The sequence below is a fragment of the Furipterus horrens genome, unplaced genomic scaffold (genome assembly GCF_987537825.1).
Source record: "Furipterus horrens unplaced genomic scaffold, mFurHor1.1.pri manual_scaffold_10, whole genome shotgun sequence".
Classification (NCBI taxonomy): domain Eukaryota; kingdom Metazoa; phylum Chordata; class Mammalia; order Chiroptera; family Furipteridae; genus Furipterus; species Furipterus horrens.
In genome coordinates, this window is record NW_028327180.1 from 48,473,312 (window position 1) to 48,490,577 (window position 17,266).

Consider the following 17,266-nt stretch of genomic DNA (forward strand, 5'->3'; position numbering starts at 1 on the left):
ACTCCCTACCAAGCCTGGCTTCCTTCCTGGCTGTGCAGTGGGGTCACGGGAGGAACACAAGCACCTGAGAACTTTCCACACCAGCAGCTTCCATGTCTCACTCCCACCCTCAGCCTGGCCTATCAGGACCTAGTCTGTTCAGTGCCTCTGGAAGGTTCTACAGGTTACATCAAGCTGTTTCCTGGCCTTAGGGTTTGGCAGTCTTTGTGGCTCCTCCCTTAATTCCACCTTCCAGAACATACTGCAGCCTCTGTACTTAGGAATTTGAGAAGGGTCAAAATTGGATGATGCCTAAACCCAAGTTTTAACCCTTTTTTAAAATATTCTTTTCATATTTATCCACATAACAAAAGCATAGGATGCTGCCTGATTCATGAGTCATTGAAAAAAGCCAATTAAAATCATTAAAATTTACTCAGCTGAATTTTGGCTTTTTAACCACACATATGTTGTTATACACACATGCACACACACCGAGCTCCCACTGTAGCCACGGTGACAGAAAATTCTGGAGTCAAGAGGCCCTTCATTCTTTTTCCCCTGGGTCACCATGGCCTCAGCAATGTGTCCATTGGCCTGTGTGTGACCTTTATAGGAAAGCAGTCCCATGTACCTGTGGCAGAGGGCAATAGCCACTGAGGTCTAGCCCAGCACCATGGGCCCACCCAAGCCTCTCTCTCTCCATCTCCCTCTGTTTTCCTTTTTGTAAAATACTGCCCCTCTATTATTCAGAATAGTGGCCTTTGCTCTACTGTCAAACCTGAATATCCACACGCAATCCAGAAACAATGGCTGTGGGACCCTGTGCCACCAGCTTCAGGATAGTTTCAAGGCAGAAGCTCAGGGTCCAAGGGGGACCCGTGCAGGCACTGCAGTGAAGAGGTGAGCACAGCAGGGACTCCCAGGCCCAAGTGCTCCTGGGGATATTGAGGCACACACAGAGGGGGTGACTATGGGGCCCCAGGAGTGTCTTTAGGTGGCTAGGAACCTGCCAGGTGCTGGTGGAAATAGAGGCCGAAGAGGCTGGAAAGCAGCTGGCAGGCAGCAGTCCACCAGATGAGGAAGGCCAAGATGCCACGGAGGAAGAGGGGCGTGAGCAGGCCACCCAGGGCCTCAGTGATCCGGGCCACTGCCTGCTGGGCCTCGTCCTCCTTGGGGTCCGCTGGCCCATCTCGGGCTGCTGCCAGCACTGGTGATGGTGGGAGGGCCGGGCCTAGACCCCAAGAGTAGCCACCTGTGAGAAGAGAGTAGAGGGAGGGATGAGTGGAGGGAGGCAGGAGTGGAGGGAGGGGAGTAGAATGGGGGGATGGAGGGATGGAAGGGCAGGAGGAAGAGGGGTGGAGAGAAGGAGAGGGGGCGGGAGGCTGAGGCCCGGGTTGTCTCAGGGACCTGCAGCCCACCCTCACCCCACGAGGCCGCTTCCTCTCACCCAGTGTCTTGAGCAGAAGCGTGCAATTAAGGGTGAGGATGACTGGTGTCAGGTACTGCAGGCTCACCACTGTCAGGTAGCAATAGACCCGTACCACCTGGTGGGCAGGTAGCAGTGGCAGGTGACCTTTTGGATTCCGACTGGCCCCACACCTAGAAGGACTGGAAGGCCTGCCCCGCACCCCAGGTTCCCTCCTCCACAGGCACCCATACCCGCCGCTGGATCTCGCAGGCCTCGATGCAGCCAGCCTCCCGCCGTAGCTGGTCCACGCGGCCCTTGGCCAGGCACAGATAGGCCTGCAGGTGGGGCCGGGTCACTGACAGCCGCAGGAGGCACAGTGCCACCAGCACCCAGAGGCGCAGTGAGTCGAAGGCTGAATCTGATAGCCTGCACAGTAGAGGGGGCTAATGAGGCCCCCTCTGCCCCAGGATCTTCCTCCAGGACTCACAGCCCTCTCACAGCTTCTCCTTGAGCCTCAGAGACTGGAGTACACAGAGGAGCCCCCCCAGCTACCCTTCCTCCCGGCCCCACCCACATACGCACAGGGAAATAAGTTTGCCCCCAATGGGTGCCTGGTGTAGGAAGTTCCGTGCAATGGGCTTGATCCAGAGCCACAGGATGAACAGGGGTGACAGGAAGCTGGTGTGCAGGAGAAACCTGGGGACAAGGCACAGAGGGGTGAGGCCTAGGCACTTACCATCTCCCCATCTTCTCCCCTAGGCTCCCTGACCTCCCATCCACTTAAGTCTCCCACTTAACTGCAGCACAGGCCTGTCTTCTGACATGGTCAGTGCGTCTCGGTGGGTCTGGGCCAGCCGCAGGCCTGGGAAGGTGAGGAAGGATCCCAGCAGGGAGCCTAGGATTGCCAGCCCCACGCAGATGGCCAGCTTGACCAGAGGAAGCCTGGAAAGAAGAGATGGGTCAGGGAACCCCATGGCCTGTCAGCCCCTGCCAGCAGGTCACAGCCTGCGCCTGCCCCCTCTCCCTTCCAAGGACTTACACCCAGTCCCAGCTCTGCATCTTCAGAAGTGGCTCCAAGTTCTGGGTCACACTGGCCAGGCCTGGGGAAGACAAGGAGAAAGGTGGGGTAGAGTAGGCCCCTGGGCCTCAGAGCCTAGTCTACCCCACTCCAAGATGTCTCAGGTAGGAACGCGCCAGTGGCAGCCAGGCCCCATGCCAGGGGCTTTAGTGCTCTAATGGCATGTGGCTCTTTTCAAAGAACAGGAAAATGTGCCGGCAGACCCTTGATTGGACTGGGGGACATAGGGAAGGGAGCACTGAATGTGAGCTTACAGGATTACACCAGGAATTGGGGGGGCGGGGCAAAAAGGGCTCCCACAGGAGAAACCCAGAGTCCTGAGAAGAACCCTCAGTTCAGGCCCCCAAATATCCCAGAGTAAAAGCAAGTAAATATGAACTCACAATCAAAATCACCAAACACACAAGGAAACAAATCACCAGAAAGCAGAGTCAACAGAAAAAAACAAAAGGCAAGTTTAGACCCCAGAGAACTTCAGAAATTGGTGTTATCAATTATGTATGAAATGACTGAGGAAAATAAAAGCTGGAATCACAGAACAGGCGACACAAGACTACCTCATATGATCAGGTAGATTTGCAAAGAAGCCAATTAAGCTCTTCCAAAGGGAAAACAGAATTACTGAAATGACAGGTTATTAAACAGTAAATTAGAAACAGCCAAGGAGGAATTCATGAACTGGATCTGAAGCAATCCCTCAGGTTCCAACTCAGAATGACAAGAAGGTGGGGAATATGAAGGGAGATGGAGAGATAAGGAGGACAGAATAAAAGTCCAGCAAAAATCAAGTCAGAGGCCCAAAAGGGGGCGGGGGGGGGGGGCGGGGGGAGAATGAAGGGATAGGAGATATCCCAAGAGAATAGTTGAGAAGTCTGCAGGATGGATGCCACACACAAAGGACATCAAACCAGACAAACACAAAGGAATCCATACCTAGACATACTGGTGAAATTGCAGAATACTGAAAACAAAAAGATCGCAAAGCAGCCAGGGAGTTAAGACAGATCACCTATGAAGGAAGAAAAATTAGGCTGGCAGCCAATGTCAACAGTAACAACAAAAAAGGAACAAATATAAAGTAAAAAAGTAAGGTGGCAGAAACAAGGCCAAATATGTCTAATCACAATAAACATAAGCAGATTAAACATCAAAGTTAAACAACATAGTTGTCAGACTTGATTGAAAAGATCCAGCTGTATGTTTTTTAGAGACATACTCCAACATGAGGTCACTCGAAGGTTAAAAGATGTTAAAAAGGCATAACAAATAAGTAATCGAAAGAAAACTGGAAAGGCTATATTAAAACCAGACAAACTAGGTTAGGACCAAAGTGTTATTAGAATCAGAAAGGGGCAATACATCATGACAAAATGGTTGATTCACCAGGAAAATGTAGCAATTCTAAACTTGTAAATTACCTTGTCAATTTGCCTCAATATATATTTTAAAACACTGACAGAACAACCAGAGGGAGATTTAAAGTTATTGGACATAGAGAGGCAGTGAATATATGTTCTTCAAGAACACATGGAATAGTCACAAAAACTGATCACATTCTAGTCCATAAGCGAAGTCTTAACAAATATTAAAGAATTTATTTCAAGTAGACCACCTTCTGTAACCAGTGCAATTAAGCTAGAAATAAATAAGAATTTTTAAAAAGTTCCACGTTCCAAGTTTTTAAAAAAGGAATCACAATGGAGACATAAAGTACCCAGAATTGCATGATAATAAAAATACAAGTCAAAACTTAGGGGTAGACAGAAGTGGGATTTAGAAAATATTTATAGCCTTAACTGCTATAAACAGAAAAAGAAGAGGCTGAAAATTAATGAATTAGTCAACTAAGAAACTGAAACAAGAAGAGGAAGTCTAACAGAGCACTGTTCTAAAATCCACAAGTACCAGACACATAAAAGGAGAAGAAATCTGAAAAGAATCCACAATTCACTAAAAATGCAGTTGTTTATCAAGATGGTTCCCTGGGAAAAAAGTCAATGTGATCCCTATTCATAACACAAAAGTGAACTCCCAGGAGTTTAAGGGCTTGATGAAACTTGAAATGTTCTGAAAGAAAATATAAAATGTCTTGGTGATCATAGGGAACAGAAAGGAATCTCTCCAAGACAAAATAATGAATTTCTGTTCATCAAAAGACACCAGAAGAGATGGCTGCAACTATGTTCAAAGGCTCAGCGAAAATAAGTGTGGTGTGTGTGTGTGCACAGAAAGTAATGCACATGTGGTCAAATGAATGTAGGTCAAGAGCATATGAGGTCCCTAGAGATTTCTGTCAGCTTCTCTGTTGGAGAGAAAATTTATAAAGAAAAAAAGTACAAAGACAGTAAAAAGACACACTACAAATTGAGAATTTAATTCCATGATATACTTTTCTTTTCACATTTAACCTAATTTTATTCATGATTGCCTTGAGACGGAGAAGAGATCATTCAGTATCAAGATACACATTTTTTTCACATTTTAATTTCTATAAAATTGGGATACATATAACAATAGCATGCGATAGTTTAACAGTTTTTTAATCTTAATCTTTTTTGGTTGTTCATGAAATAATGGTGTGTCAAATTTGATAGGATGAAGTATATTCCACATATTTAACAAAAGATCAGTATCAGGAATATATTTTTTAAACCCTACAAATCAACAAGGGGAAAAAAAAGACATATAGCTCAATAAAAGCTTCATAACACTAGATTTGGCATTGAGTTCTTGGATACGACACTAAAGGCACAGACAACAAAAGAAGAAAAAGAAACTGAACCTCGTGAAAATTTTAAAATGTGTATTAAAAGATACTATCAGCCCTCGCTGGTGTGGCTCAGTGGATTGAGCACTGGCCAGCGGACCGAAAGGTTGCCGGTTCGATTCCCAGTCAGGGCACAAGCCGGGTTGTGGGCCAGGTCCCCAGTTGGGGGCGTGTGAGAGGCAACCAATCCATGTTTCTGTCCCTCTCTTTCTCCATCCCCCACTCTCTAAAAATAAATAAATAAATAATATATTTTTTAAAAAGATACTATCAGTGGAGTAAAAGGGCAACCCATAGCCCTGACCAGTGTGGCTCAGTTGGTTGGGCATCCTCCCGCAAAACAAATTTCACCGGTTCAATTTCTGGTCAGGGCACATGTCTGGGTTGCAGGTTCAGTCCCCAGTCAGGGCTTGTACAAGAGTCAACCAATCAACATTTCTCTTGCACATCAATGTTTCTCTCCCTCTCTTTTTCCCTCCCTTTCCCTCTCTCTAAAAATAAATAAATAAAATCTATTTAAAAAAAATTTTTTTTAACAAGGTTACTTTTTACTTTATTTTATTTATTTTATTTAATTTATCTGTTTTTAGAGAGAGGGGGAAGGAGAAAGACAGGGAGAGAAACATCAATGTGTGGATGCCTCTCACGCACCCCCAACTGGGGACCTGGTGTGCAACCTAGTCATGTGCCCTGACTGGGAATCAAAGCAACGACACTTGGTTCGCAGACCATGGCTCAATCCACTGAGCCACAGCAGCCAGGGCCAAAATCTTTTTTTTTAAAAAGGCACCCCATAGAATGAGAGAAAATATTTGCAAACCATGTATTTGTTAAGGGATTAATATCCACAACACATACAGAGCTCCTAAAATTCATCAACAAAAACAAACAAACAAACAACTCAACTCAAAAATGGGCAAAGGACTTGAACAGACATCTTTCCAAAGAAGACATCCAAATGACCATTAAGTATGTGAGATGTTTGACATCACTAATCATTAAGGAAAGGCATTTCAAAACCACAATGAGATACCACCTCACACCCACTAGATGACTCGTCTCAAAAGCAAAACAAAACAGAAAACAAGTGTTGGTGAGGAGGTGGTAGAGAAAGTTGGAACCATTGTACACTGCTGGTGGGGATGGAAAATGTTGCAGCCACTGTGGAAAAAACAGTACAGCCGTTCCTCAGAAATTAAACATAGGATTACCGCACGGTCCAGTGATTCCACTTCTGGGCTTATACCCAAAAGAATTAAAGCAGGGTCTCAATTTAAAGAACGTGGTCCAGCACCTAGTCTCATTTTCTTCTGGTGGAAGAATACATAAGTACATGTATATCTGTTCTTACAGTGTCTGAATGTTTTGTAGTGATTCGTAATGTTCTTCTGTTCCACACTTCTAATTTCAGTCCAAGTACATTCTTTCTGAACAAATCCTTTTCATAAAATATTTATATATTTTGTATTTGCAAAAACTTTTTTAAAAGGTCATTTACATACATTGATTTCATGTCATCCTCAAAGTTATTGTTTGTTTTTTAATGTTTTCCTTCTAAAGTAATGGAAATATTGACTTCTGGTCAAGATGGTGGCATAGGTAAACATGGCTCACCACCTTGCACAATCACATCAAAATTATAACTAAAATATAGAACACAGAACAACCATCATTCAGAGCCATCAAAAACTGAGTTGAATGGAAGTCTGACAACTACAGAATTAAAGAATACACACCCATCCAGACTGGTAGGAGAGATGGAGATGTGGAACAGGCTGGTCCCATATCCCAGGAGGAATATATATCTTGGGAGAGAGGAGTCCTAGCCCCGCTCCCAGCCCTATGCCGCACCCCCAGTCCAGGGTTCCAGTGCCAGGAAGATAAACCCCCATAACTTCTGGTTGCAAAAACTAGTGGGGAATGAGTTGGGGAAGAAACTTCTGGAGTCCCAAGCAGTTTCTCATCAAGAACCCACACACAGAATTAGTCTCACTCCCTCTGAGGTCCTGCACCACGGTAGCAGCTTGAAAGGCACTAGTGGGATACAGGGAGAAGTGAAGTGTCTGGCATCAAGGTGGGAGCTGGGAGACAGCCTTATCCCAAACAGAAAGGTGGGCCATTGTCCCTTTTCTGATCCCTCCACCAACAGAGCCACAGAGCTTGCAGGCTGGTACCATATCTGAGACTCCATCAAACTGTCTAACACTGTTTGCCCTGCCCTGGATCCCCAGAGACTCTGTCCCATCCAACTTAGGGGCCAACCTAAGCTGCTTTTCCAAATGAATGGCTGGTCTTGGCTCATGCTTCACAACTTCCTAAATCCTCTCAAACAAGCAACAACCAGCCTCAGTGAGTCCCCAATCCCCATACCTCTTGCTAAGAGGCCACAGGCCTGGCACCAGCAGCAACCAGCCTAGACTCACAGTTTGGTTTCTCCTGGGAATCTCCAAGCCCAGCACAAGTAGCAGCCATCTCAGATCGCTTGATAGTTCAGGCAGGGTGACCCCAGGCAAAACACAAGTGGGGGCTGACCTTGGCCTGCACCACCCATGAAATCCCAGGCTCAACACACCCAGTGGACAGCTATAGACCATATCAGAGCACCACCACCCAACCCCTGCACAGCTCATCATCCACAGAGGGTGGAGGTTGATGGTCAGTGGTCACAGCCAATCCTTGCAGCTGACTGGCCTGGGTAAATCCCTCCCATTGACCTACCAACAGCAACCAAGGCTCAATTACTAGAGGAGGGTGTACTCAGCCCACATGAAGAGTGCACCTCAAGCACCCAGCTTGGGTGATAGGGGAGGCTGTGCCACTGGACCCTACAGGACACCTACTACATTAGGCCATGCTACCAAGATGGGGAGTCATAACAGTTCAGTTTGGATATAGAAACAAACACAGGGAGGCTGTCAAAACAAGGAGACAAAGAAACATGGCCCAAATGAAAGAACAGATCAAAACTCCAGAAAAAGAACTAACAAAATGGAGATAAGCAATCTATCAGATGCAGAACTCAAAACACTGGTTATAAGGATGCTCAAGGAACTTAGTGAGGACCTCAGCGGCATAAAAAAGACCTAGTAAGAAATGAATGATACACTAATTAAAATAAAGAACATTTACATGGAAACAACAGTACAGTGAGTGAAGCCGAGAATCAAATAAATGATTTGGAATATAAGAAAGAAAAAAATAAACAAGCAGAAAAACAAGAAGCAAAAGTAATTCAACAAAATGAGGATAGTATAAGCAGCCTCTGGGGACAACTTCAAGCAATGCAACATTTTTATCATAAGAATACCAGAGGAAGAGAAAGAGCAAGAAATTGGAAATCTATTTGAAAAAATAATGAAAGAAAACTTCCCTAATTTGGTGAAGGAAATAGAAATAAAAGTCTAGGAAGCACAGAGAGTCCCAAACAAACCTGACTGGGCATGTTCAGGGTGGTATGGCTAAACAAGATGGATACAAAGAGGCCCCCTCTAAGACACATCATAATTAAAATGCTAAAGGTTAAAGATAAAGAGAGAATGTTAAAAGCAATAAGAGAAAAGAAGTTAGTTACCTACAGGGGAGTTCCCATAAGACTATCAGCTGATTTCTCAAAAGAAACTTTGCAGGCAAGAAGGGACTGGCAAGAAATATTCAAAGTTATGAAAAGCAGGGACCTATAGCTAAGATTGCTCTACCCAGCAAATATATCATTTAGAATCGAAGGGCTGATAAACAGCTTCCTAGACAAGAAAAAACTAAAGTTCATCATCACCAAACCATTATTATATGAAATGTTAAAGGGACTTAAGAAGATCAAAATTATGAACAATTAAATGGCAACAAATGCATATCTACCAACAATTGAATCTAAAAAACAAACCAAGCAAACAAGAACAGAGACAAAATCATGGATACAGAGAGCATTCTGATGATTGCCAGATGGGAGGGGGGCGAGGGGAGACTGGGTGAAGAGGTGAGGGGATTAAGAAGTACAAATAGGTAGGTACAGAACAGCCATGGGAATATAAAGTACAGTATAGGAAATGGAGGAGCCAAAGAACTTGTACTCATGACCCACTGACATGAACAATGGAGGGGGGGTTGCCTGAGGGAGTGGGGTATGCTGGGTGGAGGGGGGCAAAGGCAGAAAAATTGGGACAACTGTAATAGCATAATCAATAAAATACAATTAAAAAAATAAAAAAATAAACATATTAAAAAATCTTTTTAAATAAAGTCATGAAAACACCATATAATAGAGATACAGAGAGGTGCCCCCAAAATCTATCTAACTAAAAGAATATGGTTAATTATATATATTCTTTTTTTTTATATCCTTTTTAAAAAAAGATTTTATTTATTTTTTGATAGAGGGAAAGGGAAGGGGAAAGAGAGGGAGAGAAATATCAATCGGTTGCCTCTTGCACACCCCCAACCGGGACCAGGCCCACAGCCCAGGCATGAGCCCTGATTGAGAATTAAACTGGCTGGGACTCAGTGGTCAGCCCCATGTCCATGCTCTGGACCCCAGGCTGCATAGCTGGTGGATGTGCTGAAAACTGCTCTGAAAATGCTGAGGCACCATCGCATAAAGGTAAGCATGTCACCACAGTCCCCAAGTCTGTGCCCAAAAGAAACACCTGCCGATGAGTATGAGGAGGTATGTACAAGAATGTTCCTTGCAGCAACTGTGAAAAAGCTAAACTCTGGAAACCACCTACATGTTCATTAACAGAAGAAAGGGCAAAGAGAGATCAGCGGAGTCTCACCACATCACTCATGGTGACAAGAGATGAACTAAAGGCACCCAGACCAGCACAACTTAGTTTGGAAACAGTATCAGAGGGAGCAAAGCACAGCTGGAAGACTACACATTGTAAAACTGAACAATAAATTCTTTAGGGACAAAAACATATATGGTAATTTTTTTTTAAGGCAAAGGAATGACAAACATGAAGTTTGAGAGACTAGCTGAGGCAGGGAGTAGGGGAGGCGGTGGGACCAAGGAACACCAGAGACACACAGGTACATTGGGAATGGTCCAGTTCTTATTTGAGAGGTGGGTTCATGGGTGTTTACCTTACTATTCTTTGTAATTTACATATGTGTTCTTTTATGTACATCAAACATTATCTAATTTAAAAAATAGAAAAGTGGGGAAAATTGGTGAAGACAAAATCAAGGCATCAACAGGGCCATGTAAACCACAGTAAGGATTTTGGTCTTTATCCAAAGACCATTAGAGTCTGGTGTCAAGCAGAAAAGTAACATGATACAAATTATATTTTTAAAAGATCAATCAAGTGATAAAAAAAAGAAAGTCTAAAGAAAAATGAGAAACTAAGAAAAATATTTGCAACTCCTATCACACACAAAGGCTAATTTTCTTAATATAGAAAGTGCTCCTACAAATCAATAAAAGGGTCACAACCCAGTAGAAAACTGGGCAAAAGAACAGACCTTCTCTGGAAGGGAAGTAGAAATAGCTCTTCAATATATAAAAAGATGCTCAGCCTCCCTTATATTTTCACCCATTAGATTACCCAAGATGAAAAAGTCTGAGGAAAACCACTGGAGAGGATGTAAGGAAATAGGCATGATCATCCATATTTTCCTGAATGGCAATTTGCAACACTATCAAAATTACAAATATACTCTCTTGCACAGGGCCACAGGTACAAAGCTATTGCCAAACAACATTGTTATGTAACAACATGGTTTTGTGCAAGGGTATTTAATAGCAAAAGACTTAGATGTCCATACACAGGGGCCCAGTTAAGTATTAATAGACCATCCATAAGATGAAATACCATGTAGCTGTCACAAGAAAGAGTACTGTATGTACATCAAGGGACAACCTCCAATATTTATTGTTTGGTTTTGGGGTGTTTTTTTTTAAACTTTTTTTTTTTTAATTATTGTTCTATTATAGTTGTCCCATTATTCCTGTTGCTCTCCCCTGTCCCGCCCACCCCTCCCTCTCTAAATTTATTGTTTTTACAGGGAAAAGACAAAGTATAGAGATATCTATGCTACTTTTTTATGTGAATAAGGAAAAGTGGGACCTGGGTTTCCTCTAATTTTCACTCTATAGCCTGTTGTATTTTATAAATTTTGTACCATTTACCTATTTCATCCCACAAATTAAGCAAAAATAGGTAAATATTAAATTACTGTGGCTGCTGGGTAGAGGACAGATGGGAGGGAACAGAAGAGTCATGTGAAGAGCTATAGCCACAGGCGTCTTCAGATAGTGAGACTAGATATCCTCTCATCCCCAAAGCCCAAGGGGGCGCCAAGGGCCTCAGAAACCCATGGAAACTGTCTGGCCCCAGAAATCACCACTTAAACCCCACACTCACCAGCGTACAGGAGGGAATGGCGTGTGTCCATGCCAAGCCCCTGATGCACGTACCTGGCTCCAGGCCTAGCTCGAGGGTCTCTTCCGGCAACACCTGCACCAGCATGGCCAGGAGCAGGAAGAGGAAGGCAAAGGTGAGGCAGACAGAGCGCTCGCCCCCCTCCTCAGAGCTGAAGTACAGCCGAGTCACTGTCAGGAGCACCTTGCTGGGGCAGAGTTAAGGAGGCCTCAACTGGTGAAGCTCTTGCCCACTCCACCACCCCAAGCCAGTGACTCCTCAAATCCAGAGCACAAGCACCATGTTTAGGTTTGGGGTCGTGGGGAGCAGGGGAGAAGAGTGAGCTGATAAATGAGCCCAGGACACAGTGAGAATGCTGTTCACACCTGCGTCAGCAGCATGGGGTCATGCCCATGGCAGGCCTGTCTGGGCCAGGCCTCCAGCCTGGCTTATCACACCAGTTAGAAACGGCCAACAAGCCAGTCTCTTCAGGAGGTCCACCTAGCCTCCTGGCTACATGCACAGCACGTTCCTCTGAGAAGATAGCAGGTTCAGGGCTGTATCTCCAATATGCCCCAAAGAGACTCCAGTGCTTTCAGGAACACTGGGGACCCCAGGATAGGCTTCCCTTCTTCCCAAGCCCATTCCACAAGGACATTTTCTCCTTCTTGGCTTCCCAAAGTCACAGGTTCACCTCTGCTCTTAGTGTGGCTTAATAAAAAAATTGCCCTGGCGGGATAGCGCAGTTGGTTAGAGCATTGTCTCGATAGGCCAAGGCTGCAGGTTCAATTCCCAATCAGGGCACATACAAGAATCAACCAACAAATGCATAAATAAGTGGAACAACGAATCATTTTTTTCTATCCCTTCCTCTCTCCCTCTAAAATCAATAAATAAATTTTTCTAAAAATTGCAGAGGGAGAAGCTCCTTCTCAGCCCCTGCATCTGGGTGGGCCTGGTGACTTGCTTTGACCGTAAGGATGGACAGGGATGTGGACACCAGAGGCCTGCAGTGCCTCGTCTTCTTTGCTGCCTTTCTGTGGCTGCAGTGTGGGAGCTGGGTTCACCCCACGAGAAGGGGCACTACTGGGAATAGAAGTGAGGCCACCCAGCTTAGCCTGGCTCAGGAAAGCAAATGAAATAGTGACCACTTTACCTTACTGAGTTTGGGGGAGGCTTGTGACACAGCAATCCACAACCTATTACCAATTTAAGGGAGATGGAGCCTCAGTCAGGTTCCCACATGCCTCCCATCTGCCCCACCCAGAGATGGAAGGATACACAGAGAAGGCGATGGTAAGCAGACACCAAAACACAGCAATGTTGGTCTCCCTGGCTGGGCCCAAAACATAGTAGTAGGCCTCTGTGAAGAGGTACACGCCACCAGAGTACACAGCGAAGTCCACAAACCACTGGTATTCCAGGAAGAAGCGCAGGACTGTGGGACACATCACTCAGCTGAGGCTGCCGGCCCAGCACCTCCCCTGCCAGGGTCTCCCCCTACCTACCCATCCTGCCAGGGTGTGGGCAAAGTGAGGGGAGCTGGGGACCCACTGGGCTGTTACCGAGGGCATCCACAGCTGTGAGGGGGCAGGTCTCCAGCCGGAAAGGGGCATCTCGGGGGACACACAAAGTCTTCTCTTCACTATAACCATTGGCCCACCTGGCAGGGATAGGGGAGTCAGAGCAGCATCTTCCATTCTCCTCCCCAGTCCAGCCCACCTCTTCCTACCCCAGCCTGGGAGGTGCAGAGTGCCACCCTCAGAGCACAGGAGCTGGCCTGGGAGGTGCCCCTTCCCCAGTTTGGGTATCCTCTAAACACCTGAGTGTGGGCACTACCCACCCACTGGGCTTTCCCACACCAAACTTCTAATTATTCAATACCTACTGAAGGCAGCCCATGCATGACAATAAAATCATTCGGCCTGGGGTGTCCTCGATTCTCCTGTGCCCACAGCAGTGCCTGAGGGTAAGCAGCCTCCCCTAAGGCTGGGAGATCACTCACCGCTCCCTCCTGCCTCTGGGCCTCTGCTTCCCTGACAGGGCTCGAAGCTCTTCCTCTGAAGGGTGCTTGTATCTGAAGAGACTGAGGGCAAAAACAGGCAGGGGCGTGTCAAGACAGTGAACCTCAAAACCAAGGACTAGAGTCAGAGGGAGGGCTGTGCCCTAGAACACCTGGTGACAGGAGCAGGGACCATGGAAGGCCAGGGCAAGGCACAGGAGGTGGGCTGCAGCAGCGCAGTGGGGGTCACGGACACACCTGAACTGGCTGGCGAACTCCCAGCACAGCAAGTGTGCACATTCTCCTAAGGAGAGTGTGGAGTTTCCACCAAATCCCAGACCCAAAAAGGGACAAAAAGTAGTTCAGGAAACATCTACATCTAACAGAGAGGGTGGAGTGGAAGTGAGGTGAAGTGGGGGTGGGGGGGACGTGAAGTGGGGGAAGCAGCTGCTCTTCCAAGTGTGATTATCTCATGTGTGTGCATCTGTCAGAACTGATCCAACGGTGCATTTCCCCATATGCAATTTACTGTATTTAACCACATCTCAATAAAGTTCTTTTAAAAAACCTACCAGCAGGCCAGCAGGGCCTGAGGCAGGGCTGGGCTGGGGGGCGGGCAGAGAAGGCTGGGTTCCTCCCACGTCTGGGAAGGGCTGTGGCTCACCTGCCATTGCAGAGCAGCCAGCGTGCAAAGGAGCAGTGCGGTGCCAGCCTGTGCATGAGAGTGGCAGTGAGCAGGGTCACCAGCAGCTGTACTCCAAGGATTGCCTGGGGGAGGCGACATAACAGGCAGTGCTGGCCAGAGGTAACAAAATCATTCCCTCCTAACCCTGCTATTTATAGAGATGCAAAGCCAGGTGGGGGAGGGTGGCCTCTCTGACTCCAGATGCATCTGGCGGAAGAGGACTGGGGTGAAGTCAAACCCAACCCTGGGAGCCTCTGCTGAGCACGGAACCCCACACCTGGCGGGGGGGATGGAGAGTATGTGTTGGGGAAGAGACAGGTTCAGACAGGTTTGCTTCCAGTCTCTGCCATGGATTTCAGGTATTAATCTCCCCAGCCTGGTTTTCCTCACTTGGAAACGAAGTGCTTCCTATTTTGTTTCTTGTACACTCACGACTGCCTTCCAGACATACAATGACCCCAGTACACCCAGTGAAAACGGCTCCTCTCCCACCACGGTCCCAGCCTTGGCACCAATTGTCTCAGGCCACCTTCTAACCCCATCCTTCACCTGGTGGCTCTATCTTGATTCATCCCTGATGGCTCCATCACTGACTCTTCCTCTATATAGCTCCCTTTGTCATCTACCTCCTCAGCTGGCCATGGCCCGTTTCAGGATAAAGACTCAGACATTTGAGTGGGATGACTTTTTTTTCATTAGGAATTTTCTGACCAAGTTATAGATACCAACCTTCTCAACAAAAATTCATAACACATTTTCACATACTTAGTTTAAAACATTTTAGGAGAAATGTTTTTTGGTAATCAGTCTGAAGCTGAAGCTGTTTGAATGTAGTAAATACTGATCTGCTATCAGTAATTATGTAAAATATGCCCAGGAGAGTTGCCTACTATTAGGGTATTATAATCAACTAAAATAAAATAAAGATTAATATTAATTATTAAAATTATCCCTTAATCAGGCAAAAATAAGCTAACTTTAAAAGGAAAAGCTCTAGTGGGATAAATACCAGGCCTAGCACTATAATTCGGAATGACTACTGAAAAAGCCACCATTAAAGTAACCAACTCATAGGATATTTTCTCTATGCCTGTGACTTGTAAACTGAGACCATAAGTATTTTTTCAGTAACGAGGGTAGGGTGCCATCTTTCTGATCTCTAAATCTCACTAATCTCCTAGTCTCATTGCTTACCCTCCCCACACCAAGTACAAGATGGCCAGTGGGCACTAAGGACCATGGCATTGTCAAGGTCTGTGGGTCCTCCTAAGTAAGCCCTGAGGACCAGGCTTTTCCACCCACCCTTCCCCCTAGGACCCTTCTCCTCTCCTCTGGGGACCCCCAGTGTCTCTCACTGTTCTCCAAACTCCTAAGCCTCTGAGGGCCCTTGCCTGCTTTTCTCCTCCCTCTGTGGGCCTCTCTCTTCTATAACCCCAACCTCTGCCCAGGTGCTAACTACGAACCTGGCCCAGCACCACCAGCCTGGACCTCTCCGCCAAGCCTGCAGACCCTGCTTCCCCAGGCCCTTTGTGGGAGCCCAGCCTCCAACCCCCCATTCCCCAAAACACAGCGCTCCGCTCCTCCAGGGTGTCCCACGCATTTCTCAGTCTCACAGTCAATGTGCAACTCCACTCCACAGCTTGCAAGGCCAGCAGGCCCAGCTCAAGTCCACCCCACAATGCTTGGCTCACTGCCCCAAAACACACACACCTCCTAAGGACGGGGCCCATAGCTGGAACTATGGTCACAGTACCTATGACAAGAAGGAAGGATCAGAGGGAGGCTGAGAAGGTGGGAAGGAAGGCATGGGTCCTCCACCTAAGCCCCATCCCACCCCCAAGGTCTGTTTCTCACACTCCACCCTCAGCAGCATCTTGGGTCCTCACTCTACAGATCTTCAATGATCTTCTGGAGCCTGCCACTCCCTCCCCTGTTCAGTCTTTCCCTTACCGCCCACAGCATCTCGAACCCAGCCTGGCATGACTCCCATTTACAAGCACCCGATCCACAAGTGCTCTCACTTAAGGTCCACCTCCGATGCCCCTCCTCGGGGACATCCCTCCCCCCTCGCCTCTGGCAGGGACAGGTTGCCTTCCGGGCCCCTCCAGACTGTCTCCCTCTGTCCAGTCAGAATCTCTAGGGGCTGGGGGGTCCCCGCCCTCGCCAATCACCAGCCTAGTACACAGGGCCGTAATAAATTTTAAGAATTCTAATTTTAAACCCAGAGCCGCAGGTGGCCTGAGGGTTCCAACTGTGCTGTCTCCAAACTAGGACCGTCGCCAATCTGAAGCTACCGAGATCCCGTCGGCCTGGCGCCCTCCTTTCAGGTCTCTCCGGCCCTTCCGCACATACAGGTACCCGCAAGGACTCGCCGGCGCTGCACCCACGCTCCCGCAGGATCCCGTCCCCAGAGTGTGTCCCAGCGGGACCCCAGACCGCTCTTGCGGGGCCCCAAACGTGCTCGGGTCCCCAGTCCCCTCGGCGGGATTTCAGACCCCTAGAGAACAGAACCCCCAGAATGCTCAGGGGATTCCAGTCCCCTTGGCACGACCCTCGACCGCCTCATATGTCCCGCAGCGAGATGCTGACTCCAGAGAGGGACACACGTCTCTCTGCGCGAGCCTCCAATCCCCATAAAAGGACCCCCGTCCCTTCGGGCCTCAGGACACCCGTTTACCATGTCGCCGCCTGGAGCGCAGTACGCGGACCCTCGAGCCCAGGCTCAGAGCAGTTTACGGGAACTTGACCAATCAGAGCCCGAATCTGGTATGACAAGCAGCCCGTAAGACCAATAATCAGGCTGTTATGCGGAGCACGGCATCGCGTTGCATGCCGGAAGTTGTAGTTCGAAGCCGCCCGACGACCTCACACCGCAGTTAAATCAGGACTATCTAGGACACCGGTGTGGCCCTCTGCTCTGAGACTCAGTCGCCTCACCTGCACCTGTCTCACAGGTCTACCGCCAATACATTCATTCATCCTCTC

The 17,266-nt window shown here is 47.3% G+C and overlaps 1 protein-coding gene across 1 annotated transcript; it reads right to left on the bottom strand.

Moving 5' to 3' along the window:
* Positions 1 to 395: 395 nt before the first annotated feature.
* On the bottom strand, positions 396 to 17,260 carry TMEM161A (transmembrane protein 161A). The gene is made up of 13 exons (XM_090290214.1): positions 17,219 to 17,260; positions 16,576 to 16,758; positions 14,261 to 14,364; positions 13,600 to 13,680; positions 13,160 to 13,257; positions 12,876 to 13,032; positions 11,651 to 11,802; positions 2,430 to 2,490; positions 2,189 to 2,332; positions 1,973 to 2,086; positions 1,642 to 1,816; positions 1,430 to 1,526; positions 396 to 1,234 (listed from the first exon to the last, which is right to left on the bottom strand). The coding sequence occupies exons 1-13, from the start codon at positions 17,258 to 17,260 to the stop codon at positions 981 to 983; spliced, it is 1,662 nt and encodes a 553-aa protein (XP_090146340.1). The 3' UTR covers positions 396 to 980.
* Between the last annotated feature and the right edge of the window lie 6 nt (positions 17,261 to 17,266).

Coding starts and splice junctions, on each gene's coding strand:
- TMEM161A (XM_090290214.1), bottom strand. CDS start 17,260: ATGAATGAATGTATTGGCGGTAGACCTGTGAGACAGGTGCAG. Junction 13,681..14,260: donor TGGCTGCTCTGCAATGGCAG/GTGAGCCACAGC, acceptor TTTTGCCCTCAG/TCTCTTCAGATACAAGCACC. Junction 13,258..13,599: donor CCCAGAGGCAGGAGGGAGCG/GTGAGTGATCTC, acceptor TATCCCTGCCAG/GTGGGCCAATGGTTATAGTG.